We start from the raw sequence: 25,360 nt of genomic DNA on the forward strand, positions 1-25,360 counted from the left end.
CTTTTTCATATGAAAGTTCCTAAACACTTTTGGGCGGATGCAGTTTCTATGGCATATTTTTTTATCAATCGTATGCCGTCTTTTGTCCTTAATGGGGATATTCCTTATACTGCTTTGTTTCCTACAAAATCTTTGATCCCTGTTGAACCTTGTATTTTTTGTTGTACTTGTTTTATGCGTGATGTTCGTCCTCAAGTTACTAAATTGGATCCAAAATCTCTCAAATGTGTCTTCCTTGGGTACTCCCGGCTCCAAAAAGGGTACAACTGTTTCTCTCCTACTTTTAATCGTTATCTTGTTTCTACAGATGTCACATTTTTTTAGTTCACTCCATTCTTTCCTCAATCATCTGTGTATGAGAGTCAGGGGGAGGAGGATGATCTCTTAATATATACTGTCCAACCAATGTCTAGTCCTCTCCCACAGCCTGTTCCTTCTGTCTCTAGACCTACTTGGCTTCCTGTTGTTCATGTTTATTCCAGGAGATTGAAGATTCCTGACTCAGATCTTCTACTAGCTACTTCGTTGGGAGATCCTGTACCTCATACTAATTATGATTCTGACATAGACTTACCTATTGCTTTTTGTAAAAGTAAGCGTTCATGCACTTACCTTATCTATTCTTTTATTTCTTGTAATCAATTTTCTTCTTGTTCTCGGTGTTTTGTTACTTCTTTAGACTCTGTTCCTATCCCTAATACTGTTGGTGAGGCACTATCTAATCCTAGCTGGTGTGCTGCTATGAAAGAGGAAATGGAGGCTTTAGATGCTTATGGTACGTGGGTACTATTGCCTTTGTCTATTGATAAGAAAGTTATTGATTGCAAATGAGTATTTACAGTAAAGGTAAATCCTGATGGTTCTGTGGTTAAAAGTACGCCTTGTAGCAAAAGGATCTGCTCAGACATATGGGGTTGATTACTCTTGACACTTTTTCTCCTGTAGTTAAACTCACTTTTGTTCGTTTGTTTATTTCTTTAGCAGCTACATATGATTAGCCCTTGCACCAATTGAATATTAAGAATGCTTTCCTTCATGGTGATCTTCAGAAGGAGGTGTATATGAAGCAACCACCTGGGTTTGTTGCTCAGGCGGAGTTAGGTAAAGTTTGTAGGCTTCGGAAGTCTCGTTATGGCTTGAAACAAAGTCCTAGGGCCTAGTTTGAGAGATTCAGTGAAGCAGTATAGGAATTTGGTATACAGAGTAAGTGTGATCACTCAGTATTTTATAGGCAATCTGAGGCTGGTCTAATTCTCCTAGTAGTCTATGTGGATGACATTGTCATAACTGAGAGTGACCCTGCAGGTATTTCATCTCTTAAAACCTTCCTCCAAACCCAGTTTCAGACCAAATACTTAGGATTGTTAAAGTATTTCTTGGGTATTGAAGTTATGAGAAGTAAGAAGGGTATTTTCTTGTCTCAAAGAAAATATGTCCTCGATATATTGACAGAGACAGAAATATTAGGTGCTAAGCTTTGCAGTGCACTAATGACTCCAAATTTACAACTGTTTGAAGATTCAGAGAGATACAAGAGATTAGTAGGAAAATTGAACTACCTTACAGCCACTCGTCCTGACATTGCTTATGTTGTTAGTGTGGTAAGTCAGTTTATGTTTTCCCCAACTGTTGCTCATTGGGAAGCCTTGGGACAAATCTTGTGTTATCTGAAGGGCGCTCCAGGAAGAGGTTTGTTATATGGTAATTATGGGCATTTGAATGTTTTTCAGATGTCGACTGGGCTGGATCTAAGGTTGATAGGACGTCAACTACTAGATATTGCATTTTTGTTGGAGGAAATTTGGTGTCTTGGAGAAGCAAGAAGTAGAGTGTAGTTTCTCGATCTAGTGCTAAATCGAAATACAGAGAGCCATGGCACAATCAGTATGTGAGGTAATGTGGATACTTCAATTACTAGATGAGACAGGTTTTAAGATCTTCCTGCCTGTGAAATTATTGTGTGATAATCAAGCTGCTCTCCATATTGCTTCTAATCCGGTGTTTCATGAGCGGACCAAACATATTGAGATTAATTGTTACTTTGTTCGTGAAAAAATTCAACAACAGATTATCTCAACAGGACACATCAAAACTGGAGAGCAGTTAGGAGATATTTTCGCAAAAGTTCTGAATGGAGCTAGGATTGCATTTTTGTTGGAGGAAATTTGGTGTCTTGGAGAAGCAAGAAGTAGAGTGTAGTTTCTCGATCTAGTGCTAAATCGGAATACAGAGAGCCATGGCACAATCAGTATGTGAGGTAATGTGGATACTTCAATTACTAGATGAGACAGGTTTTAAGACCTTCCTGCCTGCGAAATTGTTGTGTGATAATCAAGCTGCTCTATATATTGCTTCTAATCCGGTGTTTCATGAGCGGACCAAACATATTGAGATTAATTATCACTTTGTTCGTGAAAAGATTCAACAACAGATCATCTCAAAAGGACACATCAAAACTGGAGAGCAGTTAGGAGATATTTTATCAAAAGTTCTGAATGGAGCTAGGATTGATTACATTTGTAACAAGTTGGGCATGATTAACATCTATACTCCAACTTGAGGGGGAGTGTTATGGAAAGTTAATTACTATATTATTTTTCTGTATATTCTGTATTCCTATTTAGGATTTCTTCCTAATTAGTAGAACACAATTATAGGAATCAATTATATATATATATATATATATATATATATATATGTACAGATTAATTGAAATCAAGAAGAATCATCTCTTTCTACAAATAAAAATGAAATTGAGTTGAATTTTGGTTTCCTTGTGGTTTTCAATGATGGGATAGGAAAAGAATTTTGGTACAGAGTAAAAAAGGGTTACTAAAGCTTTTGAGCCAAAATTGTTATGATAGGTGGCTATAGCTGAGATTGATGATGGAGGATGCATGTAGTTGAAGCTATATTCTCTAGTCATGAGACTTGGAGAAGTTGTAAATTGTTGAGAATTACAAGCATAGGAGTGTGTAAATCATCAAACTGGCAGGCTATACACTGAAATTGGACTCCCCATCACCAAAATGACCTAAGCCAGTTTGGTTTAGTGTCTACATTTGTATGCCCTTTAATTTTCTTGTAGACTGCCAATGTGGGAATTGTTCCCACAAGTCATATCCCAACACTCCCCCTTAAGTATAACTGGGTTCAACTCAAGCTCGCAAGGGCAGGCACATTTGTCACTTGCTATTGCATAGGGTGACCCATCTACCTTGGGTCTAGATCCACTTGGCTCTGCCCTCAAGGTCTAACTCTCTAAGCTAGCCCATGGATCTACCTGAATCTGACTCAATTAGCTCAGCTCATGGGTTTGGCTCGCTTGGCCTCAGCCACCATGCTTTCAGGTCTCGGATCTATGGCCTTGCTCTGACACCATGTTGATAAATATGAACTCATGAGTGTGGATCATCAATTAGGTAGGAGTACATGTTGAATTGGGTTTGAAACTTGGCTCCCTATCACCAAATAACCCAAGCCATTGGTTTGGTTTGCCAACACTTATATGCCCTTTAATTTTCTTCTACCTTCTACACTGTCCTTGTGGACTTGTTCCCACAAGTTATATTCCAACATAAAGCTTGTGGAAAGGTGAAGAAGATGGAGATAGGAGAAAGTAAAAGCGAGATAGAAGCTATTTATTAAGATGTTTTAAAAATGAAACAAAAATATTTTTGTCTACTCAACAACATATGTACGATTTTGTTCTCAAGAGGGCGCAATTGATTAATCAATGATAAGTTTGCATGCAATTGAACAAAAATCATAAAGGGCTAAATTTCACATTTGACTATAGTTAGGGCTTTTATATATGCCGTTGGCCAGTTGGCCTTTGGATTTGAAAATACCAGTCCTAGAATTTGAAATATTATGTGCTATTAATGTGTAATTGTCTTGTTTTATTCTTTTGCACCTCACCTTTTAGAATTAGAGAAGTGTGTGTGTGCCTGTTTCTTGGCACCACTGCCCCTTTGCACCTTTGATTACTGTTTACAAGGCTGCTTTTACTCTTTTGTTTTGGTCCACTGAACATTTAGGAACTTCCATTATTTGTTTAGATTGTATTATTAGATTTACCATTTACCAAAAGATAAGCTCAAGTACTCTTCGATCTGATGAAATTTCTGAGGAAGACGAGACTTGGTATCATTAAAATGTGACTTGGTTGCTTTTGCCACTTCTTGACTTCTTGTTGCATGAACAAAGCGTCAGAGTTTATGTTTTGGTTGGTAATTTGCTTTTATTGGTTCATAAGAAATAAACAGGTATGACTGCTACTTGAATTCTGGTTTAGTCCTGGGTTTCTGGGCATTTATACCCTGACTTGCATTTGCTATATATTTTAAACTAATAAAGAATCTGATGCCACCCTTTTTTTCCATAGGATGATGAGAATGGTCGTGTTTGGGTGCATAGTAACAAACAAGGTTTTCAGGATTGTGAATCATATGCACAACTAGAGGAGTGGCTGGGGAAGAAGGCTGATGAATATTGGGATAAGAATTTTGATAGAGTGCAGCTGGTAAACTATTTTTTGCTGGGGAAATTTTCATTTCTGTTTTGACACATCGATTTTCTGTTTTCATTTCAAGTGTGTGTTTGTTTTAATATTGTTTAGGTTAATGACTAAGGACCCAAACTAAAGAAAAACTGAAAACTACTTTACAGTCATCTGAAATGGCTGCCACCTACTTGGAAATAATAAATAATAGCTTGACAAGAAATAAAATTTAGTGTTTGCTCCATTTTAGCAATGACTACAGTTGACATATGTTTTTAGAATAAAAGAACAACACATTTGAAGTTTAATTGAATGCTGGAGTTTTTCCTTTCCTATGTGCTGGCCCCAATTAAGTTGCTTAACTCTTTGTACATAACAAATCTTTAATGAATTCCTTTCTTTTTTTTTTTTTAAGGTTTTTCAGTCTACTTACATTTATTCTATTGATATAATTCTTTACTGTTCCAGAAAAAGGGTGGCGTCCTGTGCAAGCCTGATCATGAATGGGTTCAGTGTGATAAGTGTAGAAAGTGGAGGATGCTGAGTTATGGATTTGACAGCAAGAATTTACCTCTAGAATGGTATTCATCTGTTTATTTGGGTATCATGTTGTCTTTCCTTCACGTGCTACTACATCTTTTGTGCCCTTTTTTACATCTGTTTTATGATCTAGTTTTCTCTATCACATGCTCATACTGGAAAATTTATTCCAAAATTAAGTACTTGTAATGGAAGTTTTTTGCCACCTTTTTTTTTTTTGTAATTTGTAATATTTTCTGTGGTGACATGTTGCGTCTTGATCCATTTTAGAATGGGTTTTGATATATCTACTGGGCTTACAGAAACTATATGGATGGGATTGTTCAACATCTTGCTGAACTTTCTTGGAGTGTTTCATTAAATTAGCCGCAAAATGTGCTTCCAGGTGTTAAGCTTCTTGTGGCCTTTTTGGTTATTTCGTCATTCATGAACTAGGGCATGCCAGCCTTTTTTCACACAGTTGCATGTTATGAGAAGAATTGCTTGCATTCTTTAAGATATGTGCAAACATAGTTTGATATTGTACTTACCTTGTCAGGTTTTGTTATATGGAACCTTTCGAGCGATCGTGTGAATCCCCTGAGCAAAAGGTTGAATGTGGCGTGATTACAGTGAGTGCGAAAAGGTCTGGATATGGTCGTGGAGATGTTGAAGATGATGCAGCACACACATCAGAAGGTAATCCATCAGAGTTCTATTTCATCCTTGGCAGGGTGTGCTGAGCCAAAATTAAGTTGGTGTTTTTAACACAATTGGTGTTCTATATTTGTTTGTTGATGAATGAACCTGGTTACTATCAATTCAAATGTCTCAAACCTTAATATTTCTCTCTATTGATTTGGCTTGTAGGTGATGACGACAACAATTCAGAACTAACTGGGAAGGATGGCAAGCAAGGTTTAAAGAGGAGCAGAAAGGGACTTGCTAAGGGTTGTAAGAAGGCTATGTTGTAGATAGGGTACTCCAATAGCTCTAAAAGTAGTTTGCTTCGATATGAAATGTTTAACAATTTTGCAGATTCTAGGCCGTGTGGTTTAGGGCGGTGTGGAATATGTATATAAACCAGAATATTTGAGCAGTCTGAAATTTGATGTGGAATTTTGAAGCTTGAATAAGAATGGAATTGTTTTATCACCACTTGCTCCTGCTCCTGTTTGCTATTTTAAAATCTTTTGTAACATTTTTATTGAAACAATTTTTTGTGGTAACTTTATTTTCTATAAAATGAATTTTACTTTTGTTAGTAACTAATGAAATGATAAAGTTCTAATGTACGATGGAAAAGAAAAACAAAAGTAAAAACACAGCAAATAAAAAGTTAACCATAGAAAACAAAGTAAAGGAACAACCCATTTTTTACTTGACATTGGTTGATTCTCCAATTTTCAGTTCTTGGGGAGTTTTAACAGTATTGGAGCGTGGCGTGAGACCGCTTCGGTATTTGCTGGACATTGTTAATCAGCCTCCTTTTTAAAAACGAAAATAAAAATAAAGCCGGAAAAAAAAAAAGAAAATTAAAAATAAAAAAAAATTACGAAAACCCTAATTTCTTAGTTATTTTTCCTTGGCGCTTCGAAGCTTGCATCGACCTTGTTCATCTACAAAATCCATTTTCCTTTTGGTAAGCATTTTTCTTTTATGGAATTGATTTTCTTATTCTTTTAATTTTTGAAGATTATCGAAAAACAGAAAAGATTTTTTTTTTTGAATAAAAAATTATTGCTCTATTTTATATTCAATAATCAAATAAAAAAGTCTTATCAGAAATTTGGGAACTTTAATTTCACAGCGGAATTTAACAAAAATAAATGAGGTCGGTTTAAAAATTTTCAGAAAATTTTATCAGAAAAATGTCTGGGATTTGGAAACAATTGCAGAAAGTTAAGATTTGAGCTTTTGAATCGGTTTCGAGAAACACCCAATAGAATGGAAATTTGGATTGAAAATTGGAAATGAGGTTTTAAAGAAAGTAGGGGTCGATTTGTTAGGGTTTTAGAAGTATACACTGATTAAGTAGATGATGATTGGGATCCAAGAAAAATGTCAGGAAGAGATTCGTACGGAGGAGGCGGTGAAAGGAATCAGAGCCCAACCATAACCCCATCATCAAATATGAACTTGGCATTCAGAGCAGATGAGGCTACTCCAGTTTACCAGCCCATCATGCCTATTACTACCGATGATACACTTCATCATCTTCAATCAATCCCACCGCACCACCATGAGATGATGCTAATGGGTTGTGGCGGGATCGGCGTCGGTGTCATTGTTGATGGACTTAACATGAATACTGCGGAGCCAATGAAGAGGAAACGCGGGCGGCCAAGGAAATACTCTCCACCCCATGGTAATGTCAGCCTCAACCTCACATCTCCGCTGTCCCACCACCACCAGCACCATGAACCCCACCAGTCTCCTCTTCTTCAACATTCTGGATTCCAGTCTCCTCCTTCGCCATCATCCACTGCAAAGAAAGCAAGAGGCAGACCTCCTGGTTCGGGCCGCAAAAACCAACTTGCCACTCTTGGTATGTTTGTTTGTTTAATTGATCAATTGCCTGGTTTCTATTGTATGATGTTACTGGTTATCTTCCTTTGAAGGTTTTTTTTTTTTTTTCTTGTTTTTGGAAGCAGAGGAATTTGGTTTTGATATATATATTATTGAATTTGTTAGATTCCACTATGCTCGTTGCCCAAATGACATTTTTGCCCTTTGTTACATGCCAGTTCTCCCCCGTTCCCGCCCTCCTTTTTTTTTTTTCTTATGTTACTTTTCAGCCTTGACTGCTTTGTAGAGAATATATTTGTTTTTGAAAAGGGGATAGAAAAACGAAAGAAAGAAAAAGGAATTCCATGTTTTCTGTTGAATTATTTGTTTTAATATAAAATATAAGTTATAAATGAAATTATTTAATAACAAACTGAGAAAGACAATTAAACCAGTTTTGAAATCTGAGTGGTTAGAGGGGATTTTTTTTTTCCCTTTTACATTTTAATGTGATGCAGAATTAGTAGTTTAAATTAGGTCATGTACACATGATTGAACAAACAAGCACAAAAGGTGGAATTTATTTTTAGTTGATGATTTTTTCATGATATTTCTCTCCAGGATCAGGAGTTGGATTTGCACATGTTATAACGGTGAAGGCTGGAGAGGTGGTCTTTATTATCACTAAATTTCTCTCTTCGTAAAAAAAGAAAAAAAAAATCAACAGTATATATTTATATCAAAATTTATACTGTTTAACTGTTTTTTTTTTTTTTTGTAATGCATTACATGATTGTTAGAAAACTTAATTACAGTGATGGGCCTCATATTTAACTGATTTAACTTTCCTAGAGGGAAAATATTTCTCTCCCTTTGCTGGGGGAAGAATAGTTTTTTACTTTATTTACTGCAACTTGATTATGGAATATTGTATTAAGACAAATTCGGAAAGAGTTAAAATTTTCATTGATGAAGTACTTCTGGATAGCATATACTCATGTAATACAAAGTTTTGAGGCTTAAAATTTTAATTCCTCGCAACACTTAATAATGCTGGTATGTTTGACCAGAATGTTTTATAATGCAGCTTGATGTGATTGTTTTACTGGATTATTAAGTACATGTGACTCATACTTCAATACAGGGAAGATTCATTGTTCCCTTCTTCTTCTGTTTGTTGAGTAAGATATTGTTTGATGAAAGGTGATGCCAATGAGCCTAAAACGTGATGTGCCTGATAAGCAAAATAAGAGTCACCAGAAAGTGTAGATGCAAGTAGTACTGCATATGGTAGCATTTGTAGTCAAGTGCTATTGAAGCATGGTGTAGCATTTTTGTGGACAGTGTTATTTGACATGTTTATGCACTTGTAAATTTCTATTCCATTTCTTTTTCTTTGGTGCAAATTGGACACAGCAATTGAGATGGCTACTAGTCACCCCTGTATTGTATTTAACTCATTTGCTAATACAAATTGAAGCAACAAGTTAAAAAAAAATGCCATTTGGGTTCTCCCAAAATAAGGGGCATCTTTTTTATGTATTTATTTTCTTGCAATTTGAATGTTTTACAAGTATTATTTCTTCTTTTATCAGGAAAAATCATATTTGATTTTAAAATTTATCCTCTCAGGATGTGTTATTGAAAATAATGTCATTCTCCCAAAATGGCCCCAGAGGTGTCTGCATTTTGTCAGCAAATGGTGCTTTATCTAATGTAACACTTCATCAAGCTGCAACATTAGGTGGAGCCGTATCATATGAGGTGTGTTCAAAGTTTTGATTGCTTTATGTTGTATATCCATTTACAATCACAGGAAACAAATTTGCTCCATTTTCTCTTGCAGTAGCTGATTTTTTTTGTATTAACCTAAGAGGCTAGGACAATGTAGTTTACAGGGATTGATAATCCTTATTAGCGTAAAGTTCATGTTTTGTTTAGACAGGTGTGAGGAATTTCATTCTTAAATATTCTTTATTGATAATGCAACCCTCCTATTATTTGTTTATGCAGGGACGATTTGAGATTTTGTCACTATCTGGTTCATTTCTCCCTTCAGAGAATAGTGGCCAGCGCAGCAGAACAGGTTGTTTAAGTGTTTTACTAGCTGGGCCTGATGGTCGTGTTCTTGGTGGAGTGGCAGGGCTCCTCATAGCAGCATCTTCTGTTCAGGTTCTTTATCTTCTGGTCCTCATTATTTCTTTTGTGCTGCATGTAACCGGGACTATCAGTTTGTCATATAGAGATTGCACAAGCACAGAGTTTTGGGATTTCTCCATATGATTTTACATTGCTAACTAATTATTAAATGGAAATTGATCCTTTTTATTTCTTCCCTTTGCCTTTTTTCTCAGTATTTTGATTGACCCTCTCCACTGTTATATGTATTCTTCCTGCCCTTGCTACCATTTATAGACTTTGTAGGGTTGATGCATTAGTGTTTGGTTCTGTTTACAGGTTATTGTAGGTAGTTTTATCTCAGAAGATTGGAAAGAATCAAGTCTGGGGATTAACCAACCTGAAACCTTGTATGCTCTAGGTGCATTAGTAGCAGGAAGCCCCACATCCCGTGGAACTTTTAGTGAATCATCTGGTGGGCCTGTAAGCCCTCCTAACCAGAGCACTGGAGGCTGCAGCAGCAATCCACAGGGCATGCCAAATGTGCCATGGAAATAGATGAACTCATGCTATAAATTATTCTAACGTTGTATGTATAGCTGATACAGGTTGGGTACAATCAGAAACTGTTGTTAACTTCTAACATAGAGATACCTAGATCATGATTCGTGTACCCTTGGAACTTGATAGGCCATCTTTTTGCACAGAATCAAGTGTTTTATTTTATATATTATTTTTCAATTTCTTTATATTTCCAAATAATGTATAATCTGTAATAAAAAAATTAATTTTTCAAAGCTTTTCATTATTTGGAAAAAAAAAAAAAGCTTTCTAGTTGCGTTTATTTATATTCTCATTTCTTACAGTATGTCTGACTTTGCTTCAAAAATAAGTTTTTTCCAAATATTGGCAAGAAAAAGGCACATGGAGAGAAAATCAACTAAAAAGATCAGGAGAATGTTTTAATATTCTATGGAACAGTCGAACGTTAATGTAATATACACATTTGACTTGTCAAGTAGTTAGGAAATTTGATTCACAGAAGTTAGAAATCTCAAATTCCTAAACGGTAATCACTCGCAAACTACCAAAATCAAATTTTAATTTTACAACAGCTTGGAAGCAGAATTTGAAATAATATACCAGACAATGAATCTACTAGTGAAGCTCAACCACAGACTTGTCAAGCCCAGAAACATCTCAGCAAAATACTGTTAGCATGAAGAATGGGGTCTTCTCATCTAAAATTGTAAATCACAAAGACTCCGGAGTCGTAGAGGGTCTTATTCTCGAGGGCATTTGCATTTGTTCCCCTCCAAATCTATAAGTGAAGCCATTCTTGGGTGTGATAGACATTTTGTTCATTGCATAGTCAAATTCATCAAGATCAAGATGTTGCTCATCTAAACTCCCTGCCCCCTCTTCTTCCATAAAACTCTCCCCATTAACTACAACAAAATCTTCTGTAATATCTTCATCGCTGCTATCTTCCTCATCACTACCATAAGTAGTTCTGACATGCTTCCAGTACACAAAATTTGGGCGGATATAACCTCTAACAGATTTATCAAGGGGGAAAAATGATTGTATCATCAGCAAAATACTCAAAATCAGCAACATCATCATGCTTAACAAAACAGCTAATCGCAGCTACATTTATATTACCGGTCCAAAATAATGAAGATCTAATTCATTAGTTGCATGGATATACAAGGTTTGATTTGAAAAATTCGACTGGATGGTTCTGCATGGTGAAATCAATGCCAAAAAATGCTAGACCATGAATAATTGAACTCTACATCCTCTCACTAGCTTTACCTCACACAAAATTTTCTTATTCTACATCATACACAATTTTGGAATTCAGTAACCAATGTAAATTTACCGTTTGGGGAACCAGAAAACCAATACAAATTAACAATTTCATTCTTTCTCTAAGCAACTCAAGATTGAATGTGACATTATTTTCAAATCAACAAGCAAAAAATGCATCCACTCCCCTCTCCCTCCCCCTAACCAACATGAGAGAGACAGAGAGAGAGAGAGAGAAGAAAAGTTCATGCCAAAGCTAAGAATGCAAACCTGTCACATTTTTTCAGCAAACATGGGTCAAATGGGAAGAACATGTCCAGTCTCTCCAGTCCACCAAAGTCCCTAGAGAAATCCGATTCCAACAAATCTTCAAAAATGAATGTTTCAGATGTGGTGAGCAAATAAGCAGCTTTTGCCTGTTTGAGAAACTCTTCTACTATGGATGGCAGGCATACCTGTTCACCAAAAAATTAAATAATAATAATAATAATAATAATAATAATAATAATAATAAAACCATATTCTTCCATGTTGAGACCAACAAAGAAAGTAACAAATATTCCAGATTTGTTTAAGCATTTCTTTCCCCATCTTTTACCCGCACACCCCTTCTCTTTTTCAATTCCTAAAATTGGAAACCACACTGCAAAAGAATCTCACCTTAAGAGGATCCAATTTATGTTTCAAGACTGGCCCTAGAGGCATGACCAGAAGCTGAGATTTGAGCCTAGGAACATCCATAAGAGACCTCATTCGAAAGCAGAGAACATACATTATGGCCTGTGGTACAGAATTTAACCATCAAGAAACCAGTTTTGCAACTATGCTAGAATTTTAAAGAGTACATGTACAACCAACTGTATGAGAGTTAGGAACGTCAAATTAGCATACATACAACATATTATGAGGGCATCATGTATTTAGTACCACCAGCAGAAAATGTTGGCCAAAAGCAAAGGAGGCAATGCAAATAAACATGTAGCACTATTGCACTAAACACTATTACAAACAATTATTATTTCAGAGAAAATATCTGCCAGGATAAGGCATATTAGAAACTAAACAAGTAACCATTGAATTACATCACACATGATGTTCACCACAATAATTACAAATAGATAAGCGGTGCATGTCCATGTCCCTGAAAAAATACCAGAGCCTGATAATTCTGGGGCCAAGGAAAATGTAGGGAAAAAACCTAAAACTAACTACATAAAATGTCTCTATCTCCTCTTCTGTAGATCAGGAAAAAAAGTACAATGTTTTTTTTTTTTTTTTGGGGGGGGGGGGTGTGGAGGGGAAGAATCAATGAAAAAATATTTCATTTTTAAACAATTCAATGTGATGGTTTGCAAATTGCAACCACAAAGAAGATGAAGGCTGCAACATCAATGCAGTAGTTGCACAGGTCATGTCAATGTAAAAGATAGTAGAGATGTAAGTTAGCAAGTTACTGATGGCAATGAATGAAGACAGGAAGAGGCTGTGTCAGCAGCATACAGAGAGGTAGTAGCAGTGGCCAAACATAGTAATAAGGTGTTGGCACTTGGCAGTCCCAACAACAATTTGATGGCAGTCCCACTGCTCTTGGCAACATTAGATTGTGGTCATTACAATAGTACCAATGCAAAGTATCGTGAGCAGTAGCAGTAGTGACAGTGGTAGCGGATATGTAAATAATTGTGATGAAAGGCATAGCAATACCCAAAGTATTCCTTTAAGTTATCCCTTTCATATCCAGAGGTACAAAAATATTGTAAATACTAAATACACAAAATAGTGAGGAAAAAACATATCTACAAGAATGAATGTCCAAAGTTCATTTTCAGAACAAAAAGCATCCATGCTCCTTAGTCCTTGTGGTACCATAAAAAATTAAATGATTATGCCAGACAAATTAATACTAACGAAGATACCTGGCATCCAGAATAGAAAACTCGATGTGCTTTCGGGTTCATTTCACCATTCTGGGTTTCACAATATTCCAAACACCAGTCCACCAGCCTGAAACATCATACAACAATTTAATCCACATTAAATGGGATCCTCATCAATTTTTCTTTCTAATATATCAAATTGGTGCAACAGCATCCAGCCCCAGTTACAAGTTGATATTCAAAACAAATAACAGAAGAAATAAAAATATTCTTCAGAACCTTTTCAATGTGCTAGCAACAAAAGCAGCAGACAGAAACTTTGCACGAGCCAAATAACTAGCAAGATAAGCCACAGCACTCATTCTGCATAAAAAATGGAAAAAAATATCAAAGAAACATAACTTAGCATAATAAATAGAGAATAAAGGTGTCACTCGTGAAATGCTCTTGAAATCATGAACGAACAACCACAGCTAAATAATAGCAATTGTTAATATGGTAGAGCTATTTCCATAACCAAAATGACTAAATACGAAATATCGATATTATTATTGATTCAATAAAAATGCACATCATTCTTTACCCTTCTATCATAAGACTCCATTTGTCCCCCACAATTTTTACCGTTAAAACTGCCATGAAACTAGGGGTGAGCATTATTCGGTTCAAACCAAATAAACTGAACCGAACCGCCTTAATTCGGTAATTAAGTTCAGTTCGGTTTTATATTATAAAAATTTCGGTTATTTCTGTTCGGTTCGGTTTTGAAGAGAAAAAAATCAGTTAAACCGAACCGAACCGAATAGATTTATTGATTTTTGAATTGATTTATTTTTATGAAAAATTTATGAATTATATGTAATTTTATATATATAAATTGTTTAATTTTATTGATTAATGGTTATTAGGTTCAAATTAATGTCAAAATCAGATCAAATAATTTGAAAATTAAGTCTAAATTAAAAAATAATAAAAAATCAAAACCGATCGGTTTGAACCAAACCAAACCTAAATAGAGCGGTTCGGTTCTATTCAGTTTTTCATCCATTTCTGTTCGGTTCGGTTTCTAAAATAGGTAATTCAGTTTTTATGATTTGATTCGGTTTGAACCAAATGCTCACTCCTACATGAAACTACTTTTCTAGATAAAACCTAATCTCAAATTATAGAAATCAATCTCAAAACTCAGCTTTCAACTTTAATGCACCTGATGCTGTTCCAATTTAGATACATACTTTTCACCACCGACCTTTCATTTCGAAAAAAGAATAAAAGATAATAAAAGAAAATTTCAGTCTTGGATTCAAATTCTAGCTCCACATCTCTCACCTAAAATTGATTAGGAGAAAAAATCTCAAGAAACTTGTTATGGCAATTCAAATGCTAAAACGACGCTAAAGAAATGAAGAAAAGATGCAGCAATTTGGCCCATACCCAACTGAGATATAGAAGTCCACAAACGAATAAAAGATTTGATGAACTTATTTATTGATCATTTTTGTAATATTCATTCTTCGTATTTCTATTGGAACACTGATTATAGAAATTGAAAGACAGAGAAACATCAGCAGCTGATGAGGTTGAAAAGCACAGAGAGAACATAATGTTGAGTGAAAATGAAACAATAAAATGAGTTATTTTCATCTAATTATTTAAATAATATTAATAAAGCTGTATATTATTATTTACCCAATTTGATTGTGGAAAAGGTTCCATCCTTATTAATATCCAAAATCATATTACCTGGTAACTGCGTTGTCACTGCAAACAAACCTATCTACAAGCGTGTTGGCAAATTTCACGCCACATTTTTCAGGATCCAGTGCACAGGCATAGAACATTACAAACTGCAAAAAAAGGTAGTAACGACTTAAATAAGGAGAAAGTTGGGCAACGCATCATACTAGGAAATTTTAAAAAGATGTTAGATATAACTCTTCTTCAAATGAAAACACATGATACATTTTTTTTAGTTTTAATATATATTCATTGAGCCTAAGCAATATGATCAGGCTACTGTCATGTTACCAGAAGGCTACATACAATAGATGATCCTCCCTCCACCCTCACAAAGAGTACAGTCTTGTGCACTAAGAATTCCCTTTTCAATGGCTCCATTTCATTTACAGATAAGAGAGACAAAGGAATTACCTGAGCAAACTTTGACTTGTATGTGTTTAGGATAGTTAGCATGAATGAATCCAAAAGAGTTTCAAACACCTACAATATAAAAATAATTGATCAATTGAATAAGAAGTCACAAGCCTACAACATAAAGATGATAGAAATTTTGAACAAAGATTACTTCACAAAATACCTCACCCAAACGCTTATTTCTTGCACACGATTCAAGATGCTCAAAAGTTTGCACCATCAAGCTATCTAATAGATCAGCAACAATGTTTTTACCTAAACTCTTACGATTTAAAGTTCTTGGAAGCTGTAAAAAGAACTCTGCATTAGTTTTTTTTTTTTTTTTTACAAACAAATTCATAAAACAAGGGAAAAACAATTAAGAACTTGAGAAACACAAATTGCACAAACATGAAAAACAGCATGCACTTGCAAACAAGCACAGTACTGCAGTACGCTAAAAGCTTGTTAAGATTGATTTATAAGTTACATCCTCAGTTCCCCTTGCACTCTAAAAATCTATTTCATACGCTAAAAGCTTTATGTATGTTAGATATTAGCATTCAGTTTTCTGGACTACAATAGACAGGGTTTGCCAGAGGTGCAGTTGGGAGGTACATTCCTCCCACCTATTTTTTTCTGATTCAGAAATTTGGATGCAAGAAACAGATTTAGACCCATTATGAAATTTGCAAATCATACCTCGGCATAATCATTTTCATCATTATCATCATCAGCAGCAACCTCATCTGCATCTTCTAGCTCAATTGCAAAAATTCCTTTACAAGAGTCATCTTGTAAAATGTCATCCCAACCAATAGCCACCTATAAATGTAGAAATTTCATTTGAAAAAAAAAAAAAAAAGAAAGGCATTTGTTCAATAGTATATTTATTAGATCCACTTACATCCAGCTCGATCAGCATATCAACCACTGCCATAAGCATCCTGCTTCCAACAAATTCTCTGATTGCACCACTCTCTAATCTTAAAATGTTCTCCACATAGACCTCAGTCTACCAAAGCAAGTAAATGAGTCTCCATATTAGATGATCTAGAAAAACTTGTAATCGATAGTAGGAAATATTTCTGAGGAAGCAAATCATAAAAGCATCAATGTTGACCCATTCATGGATGACCTATATATGGGAAATGCAGCAGCAGCACCAGCACACTGAATTAAATAATAGAAAGGAAAGCAGAGCTTAACTATAACTTGCAATGGCACAGAGAGGTTTACTTTACCCAACCTCAAGCTAAAATTAACAAGAGAAATGATGAAACAGTATCCTGTATCAACAATAATGCACATTGAGAGGCTTTATGTTGTGACCAAGTGTCAAGAATAGTGTATAAATTTGTTGGGAAACAATGAAACTAATATGAATCGGAGTTGCTCATAAATAGCCACAGAAAATAGATTGACTAGCATTCTAATGGTCCGTATAAGAGTCAATATAAATTTCAATTAAAATCATTTTACTGCATACAAGTAATCTGATGAACATTAAGTTCATGATAACAATAACTTCAAAATGAATAGACAATACCAAATAACGTAGAGGAAAATGATTAATATATGAAATGGAATACACAGACATCAGATACTAGCATTTTTCATGCAAATGGCCAAACGAATAATTGAACAGTCACAGAAGGGACAAAGGGATCTTCAACTGCAAATAATATATGCATGTCTTTACTAATAATTCTCTAACCAGGAAATTCTAAAATGACAAGGAATGCAGTACCAAATTATAAATCTAATCTAATGATAACTGTAGACACATCATTCAAAAGAGTAAACCAAACTCACTCGATACATTAGATGATCCTTCTGAAGATCCTTCTTAAAGGTTGTTGGCATCCTGTGTACAACTACTGATGATAATCTAGAGGCTGCCATAGGTATCAAGTCAACAATACCTTCCAGAGCTGTATGCACCCGGGAAAGAACTTGTTCCTTTTTTGCCAGACCACGTGGCTGCTTTAGCGTATTTACTAAATACATTGGTGGCATGAAATTGCTTACGAGCATATCCAAGCATGAATCAACATACTTTCCATTTGAAGCAGCCTTTAGAATAATAAACATTAAAAATAAACAACAAATAACTCGTATTATAGAAAATACAGCAGATATGAATCACTAAACTACATACCAAGGCAATAATCAGCTCAAGCAAAGCATCCATCACATCAGGTCCATATTTCCACAAGCTCATTCCAAATATCTGATAGATAGTTCATTATGAAAATATACAAATAATTTTAATGCATTAAATTTAAGAGCTAATTGAAATTACACCAACTCACAGAATTAAGAAGAGAATCATGGTGAACATTGTCAATATAAGAAACTGCCCCAGATAGCGCCTTTAGACTTGTCTGTTAAGTGAATACAAAGAAAATCATAACCAAAAACAATAAGATAGCTATTAATAGAACAGGTACAACATCAAAGTAACATACATACCACAAGAAGGGCCACCTCATCAGGGGCAAGTCGTTCTGAATGATGCATGACACCAACAAGCTGGTGATAACTGTCACTATCTCCCTAATCCAGCCAAAGTCAGCATTATATTAATTAATAAAGTGGATGTAATTATGAAAAGGCCAACAATACACATAATTCAATAGATGAATTGATCCAGAAATTAAACAAGTCTAAGTCAATAGTTCCTTTCAAGACGACTAGCTTGAAAAACTAACTTCTGCGACTGGTGTGTTCCAGTGTTGTGAAAGGCGCTCGAGGCGCCCTGGTGAGGCACCACTCTCAAGCCTCGCCTGACGCCGCTTGGGTTCCCTTCAAAGAGGCGAGCGCCTCTGAGCAGAGAGGCGAGAGGCCCCCTGATGCGACTCCCCTGTAATGCAACGGTAATTTTTTTTTTAATTATTTAAAGCCAAATAAAAGAAAATTCCCTAAGCCACCTACCTCAGTCCTCAAAAGAAAGGAAGATCGGCACCCTCAAATCTCTACTGTGGCACTCAGCAGCACTTTCAGGTATCTCTCTCTCTCTCTCTCTCTCTCTCTCTCTCTTTCATTCTTCTTTTTCTTCTTCTTCTTCTTCCCTGATTCCTTGCTGCTGCTGCGACCTAGAAAACCTTTTTTTTCCCCTTTTCCTCTACTCTAATGTTGCTGTATGGGCATTCTTCTTCTTCTTCTTCTTCTTCTTCTTCTTCTTCTTCCCTATTCTGTGTTGCAGTATGCTTTGCGTACCCTTTTTTTTCCCTTTTCCTCTCCTCCTCCTTATCTAATTTTGCTGTATGGGCATTGGGTTTGCAGTATTCTTGTTAATTTTCTATTTTGTTCAGTTTTTTTTTTATTTTTTATTTTAATTGTTAATTCGTTTACTTTTTTCTTTTTATTCTTAATATTTTATTGTTAATTTGTTAATTAGTTGGTAATTTGTTGTTTAAATTATATGGGTATTGTTAATTTGTTAATTTATTGTTAATTTTTTTACTTTAACTTTGTTAACTTATTAATTTGTTGTTATTCTTGTTACTTTAACTTGATATTCTAATTGATTAGTTGTTTAATTTATATGAGTGTTGTTAATTTGTTAATTTATTGTTAATTTGTTTACTTTCACTTTGTTAATTTGTTCATATTTTTGTTAATTTAATTTGATATTCTTGTTAATTAGTTGTTTAACTTTTATAGGTATTGTTAATTTGTTAATTTGTTGTTATTCTTGTTCTTTAACTTGATACTCTTGTTAAGTAGTTAATTTATTGTTCAATTTGTTAATATGTTAGAAGTACACACACACACACACGCACGCACACATATATAATTCAGGCAATTTAGACTATGGCGCCTTGTTTCGAAAAGGCCTCGCCTCGCCTCTCGGCTCTCGCATCTCGCCTAAGGCCATAAAGTCCCCTGTCGCCTTTTGCCTTGATAACACTTGTGTGTTCATAGGTTGGTTTGGATTAAGGACAAAGTTCATCCAAAACCAAACCAACCTTCAATGGTTCTCTACATTTCAGAACTAGAACTGAACATTCTTAAAGAAAGAACAAAACAAAGCCAAAATGAAGAAATATCAGTTAGTTTGGTTTTGGGAGTTGAAGAGTCATACTCAAAGTGTGAACAAATAAATTGGTCAACCCAAGAACTACTTCTCCGCTCAATTATCTAAGGAGCTCAAGAAACAAAAGTGCCATAGAGAACTAAAAGATCACACAGTGAACAGGAGCTGACAGAAAAATTGATGGACAAACCCAGAAAGTAGAGAAATCAAGTAGATACTCACATTTAAATTCTAAATTAAAAAGAATGAACACCACCAGACAACCCTACAAAGCTAAATAAAATTTAATCCTCCATCAGGTCATCATATATGCAATATCTCACTTTTCAACCTACCAACTGCCAATTTTATTAAAATTCTAAAATATTTGAACAAGAGACACTCAAACAGCCCAATAATTTAGCCCTGGAAGAGCCTTTTAGATTTGATACAGATCTTGGGGGATCATAAGAGATAGGCTTTTCCAAGAAGCAACTCACCAAGTATGCCCTCACCTTTCTTGATATGATACCTGTGATGGCATGGTAGTAAAAAACTGGGCCACCGGCTGCAAGAAGACCTAAGAAAAATGGACCAATCCAACCTGAAGGAGCCAGGTTGGTTTGGTTTGACGCATCAAACCAAACCACCAGGCAACCACAGTGCGGAAAACACCGGGAAAAAAGCTTTTGAAGTTATGAACCAGAAAAGCCAGGTAAAACCAGAAAATTTTCCAGAAACCTGCAGCAGGCTCAAATAAAACTCAAAAAGGGATATTGTGAAGGTTTGAAACTACTCATTTAAAAAGTTGAAACTTCTGAAAAGTAAAGGTTGGAAGCAAATGAGATATTATAGACTAGCACAATTTTACCATCAAGGGGAAAAAAAAAAAATCTAAATCCAAGCATATGAAATTGGACATACACAAGTGAATAACCTTGCTCGCAAACCCCAAAAGAGATACTCTACAACCAAAATTTCAAGTATCAAACATCTAAACGTGATGAAAATATAAAGAACATTCACAGGACAATCATTATATGTCCTTGTGGCAGAGTAGTGTATACAACCTCATAATCAAAGTTGGGCAATGAGAGGGTCACAATGCTACAGAACAGGTGCTTAGATAATCAATTGCATACACATACATGCATAGAGTGTGTAAACCAGAAAGCAATTATTACTGTAATTCGGATCAACAGGTTCTCCCCAAACAAATCGATACCAAACCCAGTTATCGTTATACTTAATCACTACTATGGAGCTGCAACCAGGGTAAAAAATAAATTTTTGTTAAATACCTTCTTCAAACCACAAGCACCTGTGGCTGAGTGGTCCATCTATCTGCCCTAACATTAATGTATAAATTCAACAATTCATACACAAGGTGTGCAAACGACCAGAATGCTTACCGTTTGGACAGAGATAAGAGCATCTCTGACATGATAAACCAGCTCAGAATCACTGAAATTAACATCCTCCATTTCGTGACACTCTCCGTTATGGGCCAATTCTACACCCATATGGCTAAGGCTCCTTAACTCTCTGTTCTTCTATTGGGTTGTCCACTATCAATGAACTGAGCTAGTGCGCTAAGTTGTCGGAGAAGTGCTGAGAGAGAAAAAGAAACGGTGGATGAGTCGACGAGTGAATTGGCGTAAATTGGGTTGGGCGGCTGGCTCTTCCTCCTCCTACTTTGTTGTTTGGTTTATTTGTTGTCGGCTGCGAAGAAGAAGCAAAGGGAGGCATTGCCAAACGAGCGATTTTATTCCTCGTAACCTAGTTCTTCTATTTATATTTTGACCCTCTTTTCTTTTCATATTCTCCATCTGGTTTCTAATTTATAGAATTCGGCTTTGTGTCTATCAAATATTCAAATTTAAAACATTTGTATTTGATAAAAAAAATATTTTTTTAATTTTTAAATTATAATATTTTTAATTTATAAATTAATTTAAAAATAAATAATTAATTATTTAATAAAATTATTTTATAATTTATTTTTAAATAATTTAAATGCTTAATTAAAATGTATTTAAATTAAATTTTAAAAATATTTATCTTAATTTATAAATTGATCAAAGTAAGTTATAAGTTTTTAAAATAAAATGATATATTTATTTATAATAATTTTTAGAGTTACAAATTGAGTTTATAAGTTAAAAAAATAAGTTAAATGACTCAAAATTATCTAATTTTTTATTTTAATGCTCATAAACTCTATATTTATAAGTTATTTTGATAAAGTATTTTAATATATTAATTTATAAATTTCATATTAAATATTATTTAAGATTATTTTTTTATCATTTTAATAATAAATATACTTATAAGTTATCTTTTATAATGTATATTGACTGCTTATCATTCACTTATAAATATTTTAACTAAATACATATTTACTTAAAATTTAAATACACTTAAATTCAAATTAACTTATAAACACCTTTCATAAATTAAGCTAAACACCTTATTAATTTGTCAAAATAATAAAGTATGATATATCATTAATTGTTGTGATTGTTAAAATAAAAATGATATTGATATTTTTAAAAATTATTATAATAATATAATATTTTATTGATTAAGTAATAATTTTAAAATAAGTAGATAAATTATGAATAAGGGTGACTTATAATTTATTTTAAGTAATTTTTTAATTTATAAATTAAAATCAAACACTAATTTACTTAGTCAGTTTGACTAATTTACATGCCAAACTAAATACCGTGTGATGTTTATTGGCTTTTTTTATAATAAAATAATCATACAATCATATTTATTTTTATTTATTTTAATATTAATTTTTAAAATTAAAAAAATTAAATTATTTTATATAAAATTTAGGAATTAAAACAATAAATTAAATTATTATAAAATTCTTAACTTTCAAACAAGTTACCAAATTTTGTCAATTGAATCATTTATAAAATTGCGAGCTAGAATGAATCCATTAAATATACGACATTAGCTAAACTCATTTACAAAATAATTTGTTAAACACGCCACTTTACAAGTTCACCAATTTAGTACGTTATCTTAAAATTTGAATAATTTACATTTCACTGCATTTCATAATATTATAAATATATTAATTTTTACATAATATAATTATATTATATATAATATTTTATATATTGTAATATAATTTTATATTTATGTTTGTATATATAATTTAATGTTTTCTTTCATTTCTTTAAATTTTTAAATAATTTTAGTATAAATATAGTAAATTACATTTTAATTAAGAATTATTAATATATTATATAATATAGAATATAGTTCTTAATTATATAGTCATTAATCACATATATACCTTTTAGTTAAATATTACACACATAAATGATTGAAATTAATTGCGTAACTTAAAATAAAAAAGAAGTAATAAATTTAAAAAATTTAAAAATTAACACGTGTGAATATAAAAATTTATTTTTAAATTTTTTTAATATTTTCAGAAATTATCATATTTTCCACAAGTGAATGTGTCAGGCACTGACTTTGATTTTTTTTATAATATATATATATATATATATATATATATATATATATTTAATTTTTATAAAAATTATTAAAGTATACTTATTTAGCCAAATGAATTATTTTTATTTTTTTTTATTATAAATATTGAATTCAACATGAATAACTGATCCTCAACAAAATCAAAACGAAACAAATCCATATAAAAACAAAGTTGAAAAGGTGAATAAAATTGGATACATTGATATTTGACTAAATAATGGTGAGATCCATACACGAATCAAGAAGAGAAGGGTCATGTCCCTTCCTGCCAAGGCATCAACAGACAAGGCGTGAGCCTCCGCGCTCACCCAATGGCTACGAAAGGCTGGGAATCAAAGAAGGTGGGCGCACCATGCCAACCCCAGCAATGTCATCCAACAGCCTGTTTTCAAGTTATTCTCGTCCCCTTCACATGGCCCCAAAATTTGGAATCACCGAGAAAATTATTTTATTAAATATAATAATTAGAGAATATTAAAAAATAATTTTAAAATTATATTTAATAAATTTTAATTAAAGAAATATTAAAATAATTAAATAATTTTTTCAAATTTTTTTTTAATAACATCCTCTAACCACTATTCTAAGCTGGACGTTTAAAATTAAATCTCATAATTAGTCATTAAAATTTACAAATAGACTAATAATATGATAAATATTAAAAGTGGTTGTTATTGGAGATGGTGATTAACATTTCTCGTATATATAAATGTTTAAATATTGTTTGATATTAAAAAATTGTCTTAATTGCTTTTTATATCTAGTCACTGTCACTAAAATTAAAAGAGTAATTATAAATAAAATATACGAGATGATAAATTAATTAAAAAATATATATATATATGAATTATTGTAGTTATTAAGATTAAATTAAATTAAAAAAACTGTTTAATATTTATAATTTCATAAAACTTATATACATTATTAATTTATCATTTTGTATGATTTGTTATATATGAAATCATGACTATATAGTATAATTTTTTTATGTAAATTAGATTATTCATTATTAAAAAGAAGTTCTAAGTTATAGACATGTGACCATCTCCCTATAATTTTTGTTTTTTTAATAATATTTGTTAAATTATTATTAAAAAAATATTGTTTAAAAAATGTTATTAAAATATTTTTTCAAATTTAATTATAATATAATAATTTTAATTAAAAAAATTGAAAATAATGAAATAAATTTCAAAATTATTTTTTCAAAAACAATTCATAGTTCATTTTTCCATTGGAATCCGATTGCTGGATATGAACATTTGTCTGACGTAATTTAGGGTTTTTATCTGGTGAATCTCTTGCTACTAAGAAGGAAAAAAGAGTTAAAAATATTTTTAATCATTCACAATTAAATCCATTTAATCTCCTAAAAATTATAGTAAAATAAACTCTTGTTCATTAATTTAAATCTTTATGATAATTACTATTAGGGTCATATGAGTATTTATCAATTTAATTAATACATTAATTTCTTGCTAATTACTTTTAAAATTAAACATTAAAAATTTTAATCAAATAAGTCTAAACTTTTTCACGTATTTAGTTAATATTTATTTTTATTAAATAACCTAATAACTAAACTCTCTAATACTCTCTCACTAACTTAATTTCATTAATAATTAATTTTACCAATAAAAAATATGAGTGTTGTGCATTGTTATTGTTATTCAATATGTATAGCGCTGAATTCAGTACTTTTTAGTATTCCCTGTGCTAGATGTAGAATATAAACTTTAGACGTTGCAAGATCTAATAGCATTGGATATGCTGAACTCACCTTTAACATAGCATATATAATATCAACCGGATCATATAAAAGTGAATTTTTAATTCATAGATATTTAAATGAATTAATTAAATTGATAATAATTTATTTAATTTTAAGAGTGGTTGTCATAAATTGAAAAGAAAAATCACTAAATTAATAAATTTTTTTTTGAGAATATTTAAAGAGATTAAATTAATTTTTTCACCTCATTTATGTTACTTTATAAATTTTAATATTTAAAGATAATAGTTATTAAACTAGATTATAATGTTAACTTTTAATATCTTAAAAAGATATGAATATTAACGAAATGACAAGTTATCTTACCATGGTGAATTTATAAAGGACTTAAACTTATATAGAGATAATTATATTTATTATTACATTAAATTTTTATATATAAATTCATATACTTTATATATATTTTTTAATTAATTATATATATATTAATATAAATAATTAATTTAATAATTATTAAATTTATTCTAAATTTAAACTTATATTACATATACTAATCTTAATATATTTAAGCATTCAAACAGCGTTAGTCAGAGCTAAAAATTATCAGCTCATAT

The 25,360-nt window shown here is 32.6% G+C and overlaps 3 protein-coding genes across 16 annotated transcripts in view; 2 read left to right on the forward strand and 1 right to left on the reverse strand.

Annotated features, from left to right (window-relative positions):
• Positions 1–6,178, forward strand: part of LOC110672839 (uncharacterized) — a 34,105-nt gene extending 27,927 nt beyond the window's left edge. For all 11 annotated transcript variants that reach the window (XM_058153056.1, XM_021835743.2, XM_058153055.1 and 8 more), the window contains 4 exons: positions 4,388–4,525; positions 4,973–5,085; positions 5,583–5,722; positions 5,894–6,178. In XM_058153056.1, the coding sequence (XP_058009039.1) occupies positions 4,388–4,525; positions 4,973–5,085; positions 5,583–5,722; positions 5,894–5,997 (495 nt within the window). In that variant the 3' untranslated portion in view covers positions 5,998–6,178. The remainder of the gene's footprint in view (positions 1–4,387; positions 4,526–4,972; positions 5,086–5,582; positions 5,723–5,893) is intronic.
• A 130-nt stretch (positions 6,179–6,308) lies between these two features.
• Positions 6,309–10,398, forward strand: LOC110672848 (AT-hook motif nuclear-localized protein 10). 2 transcript variants are annotated; one of them, XM_058153062.1, is made up of 6 exons: positions 6,309–6,665; positions 7,081–7,571; positions 8,153–8,199; positions 9,164–9,295; positions 9,545–9,703; positions 9,989–10,398. In XM_058153062.1, the coding sequence occupies exons 2-6, from the start codon at positions 7,085–7,087 to the stop codon at positions 10,205–10,207; spliced, it is 1,044 nt and encodes a 347-aa protein (XP_058009045.1). In that variant the 5' UTR covers positions 6,309–6,665; positions 7,081–7,084; the 3' UTR covers positions 10,208–10,398. The 2 variants fall into 2 exon arrangements, with proteins under 2 accessions (XP_058009045.1, XP_058009046.1); XM_058153063.1 differs by having other exon boundaries at positions 7,092–7,571.
• A 187-nt stretch (positions 10,399–10,585) lies between these two features.
• Positions 10,586–21,275, reverse strand: LOC110672840 (RNA polymerase I-specific transcription initiation factor rrn3). 3 transcript variants are annotated; one of them, XM_021835746.2, is made up of 16 exons: positions 18,409–18,564; positions 18,186–18,337; positions 17,947–18,030; positions 17,787–17,858; positions 17,633–17,704; positions 17,287–17,547; positions 16,379–16,486; positions 16,174–16,296; positions 15,656–15,778; positions 15,490–15,558; positions 15,082–15,185; positions 13,618–13,701; positions 13,378–13,465; positions 12,122–12,241; positions 11,732–11,916; positions 10,586–11,204 (listed from the first exon to the last, which is right to left on the reverse strand). In XM_021835746.2, exons 3-16 carry the CDS (start codon positions 17,992–17,994, stop codon positions 10,904–10,906), a joined length of 1,758 nt encoding a protein of 585 aa, XP_021691438.1. In that variant the 5' UTR covers positions 17,995–18,030; positions 18,186–18,337; positions 18,409–18,564; the 3' UTR covers positions 10,586–10,903. The 3 variants fall into 3 exon arrangements, with proteins under 3 accessions (XP_021691438.1, XP_021691437.2, XP_058009034.1); XM_021835745.2 differs by lacking the exons at positions 18,186–18,337; positions 18,409–18,564 and adding an exon at positions 20,905–21,275; XM_058153051.1 differs by having other exon boundaries at positions 18,186–18,566.
• Between the last annotated feature and the right edge of the window lie 4,085 nt (positions 21,276–25,360).

Source organism: Hevea brasiliensis, chromosome 9 (genome assembly GCF_030052815.1).
Source record: "Hevea brasiliensis isolate MT/VB/25A 57/8 chromosome 9, ASM3005281v1, whole genome shotgun sequence".
Lineage (NCBI taxonomy): Eukaryota > Viridiplantae > Streptophyta > Magnoliopsida > Malpighiales > Euphorbiaceae > Hevea > Hevea brasiliensis.

Coding starts and splice junctions, on each gene's coding strand:
- LOC110672848 (XM_058153062.1), top strand. CDS start 7,085: ATGTCAGGAAGAGATTCGTACGGAGGAGGCGGTGAAAGGAATCAGAGC. Junction 8,200..9,163: donor TAACGGTGAAGGCTGGAGAG/GTGGTCTTTATT, acceptor TTATCCTCTCAG/GATGTGTTATTGAAAATAAT. Junction 9,704..9,988: donor TAGCAGCATCTTCTGTTCAG/GTTCTTTATCTT, acceptor TTCTGTTTACAG/GTTATTGTAGGTAGTTTTAT.
- LOC110672840 (XM_021835745.2), bottom strand. CDS start 21,015: ATGGGTGTAGAATTGGCCCATAACGGAGAGTGTCACGAAATGGAGGAT. Junction 15,779..16,173: donor ATGAAAATGATTATGCCGAG/GTATGATTTGCA, acceptor TTCTTTTTACAG/CTTCCAAGAACTTTAAATCG. Junction 13,702..15,081: donor AGTGACAACGCAGTTACCAG/GTAATATGATTT, acceptor TTTTTTATGCAG/AATGAGTGCTGTGGCTTATC.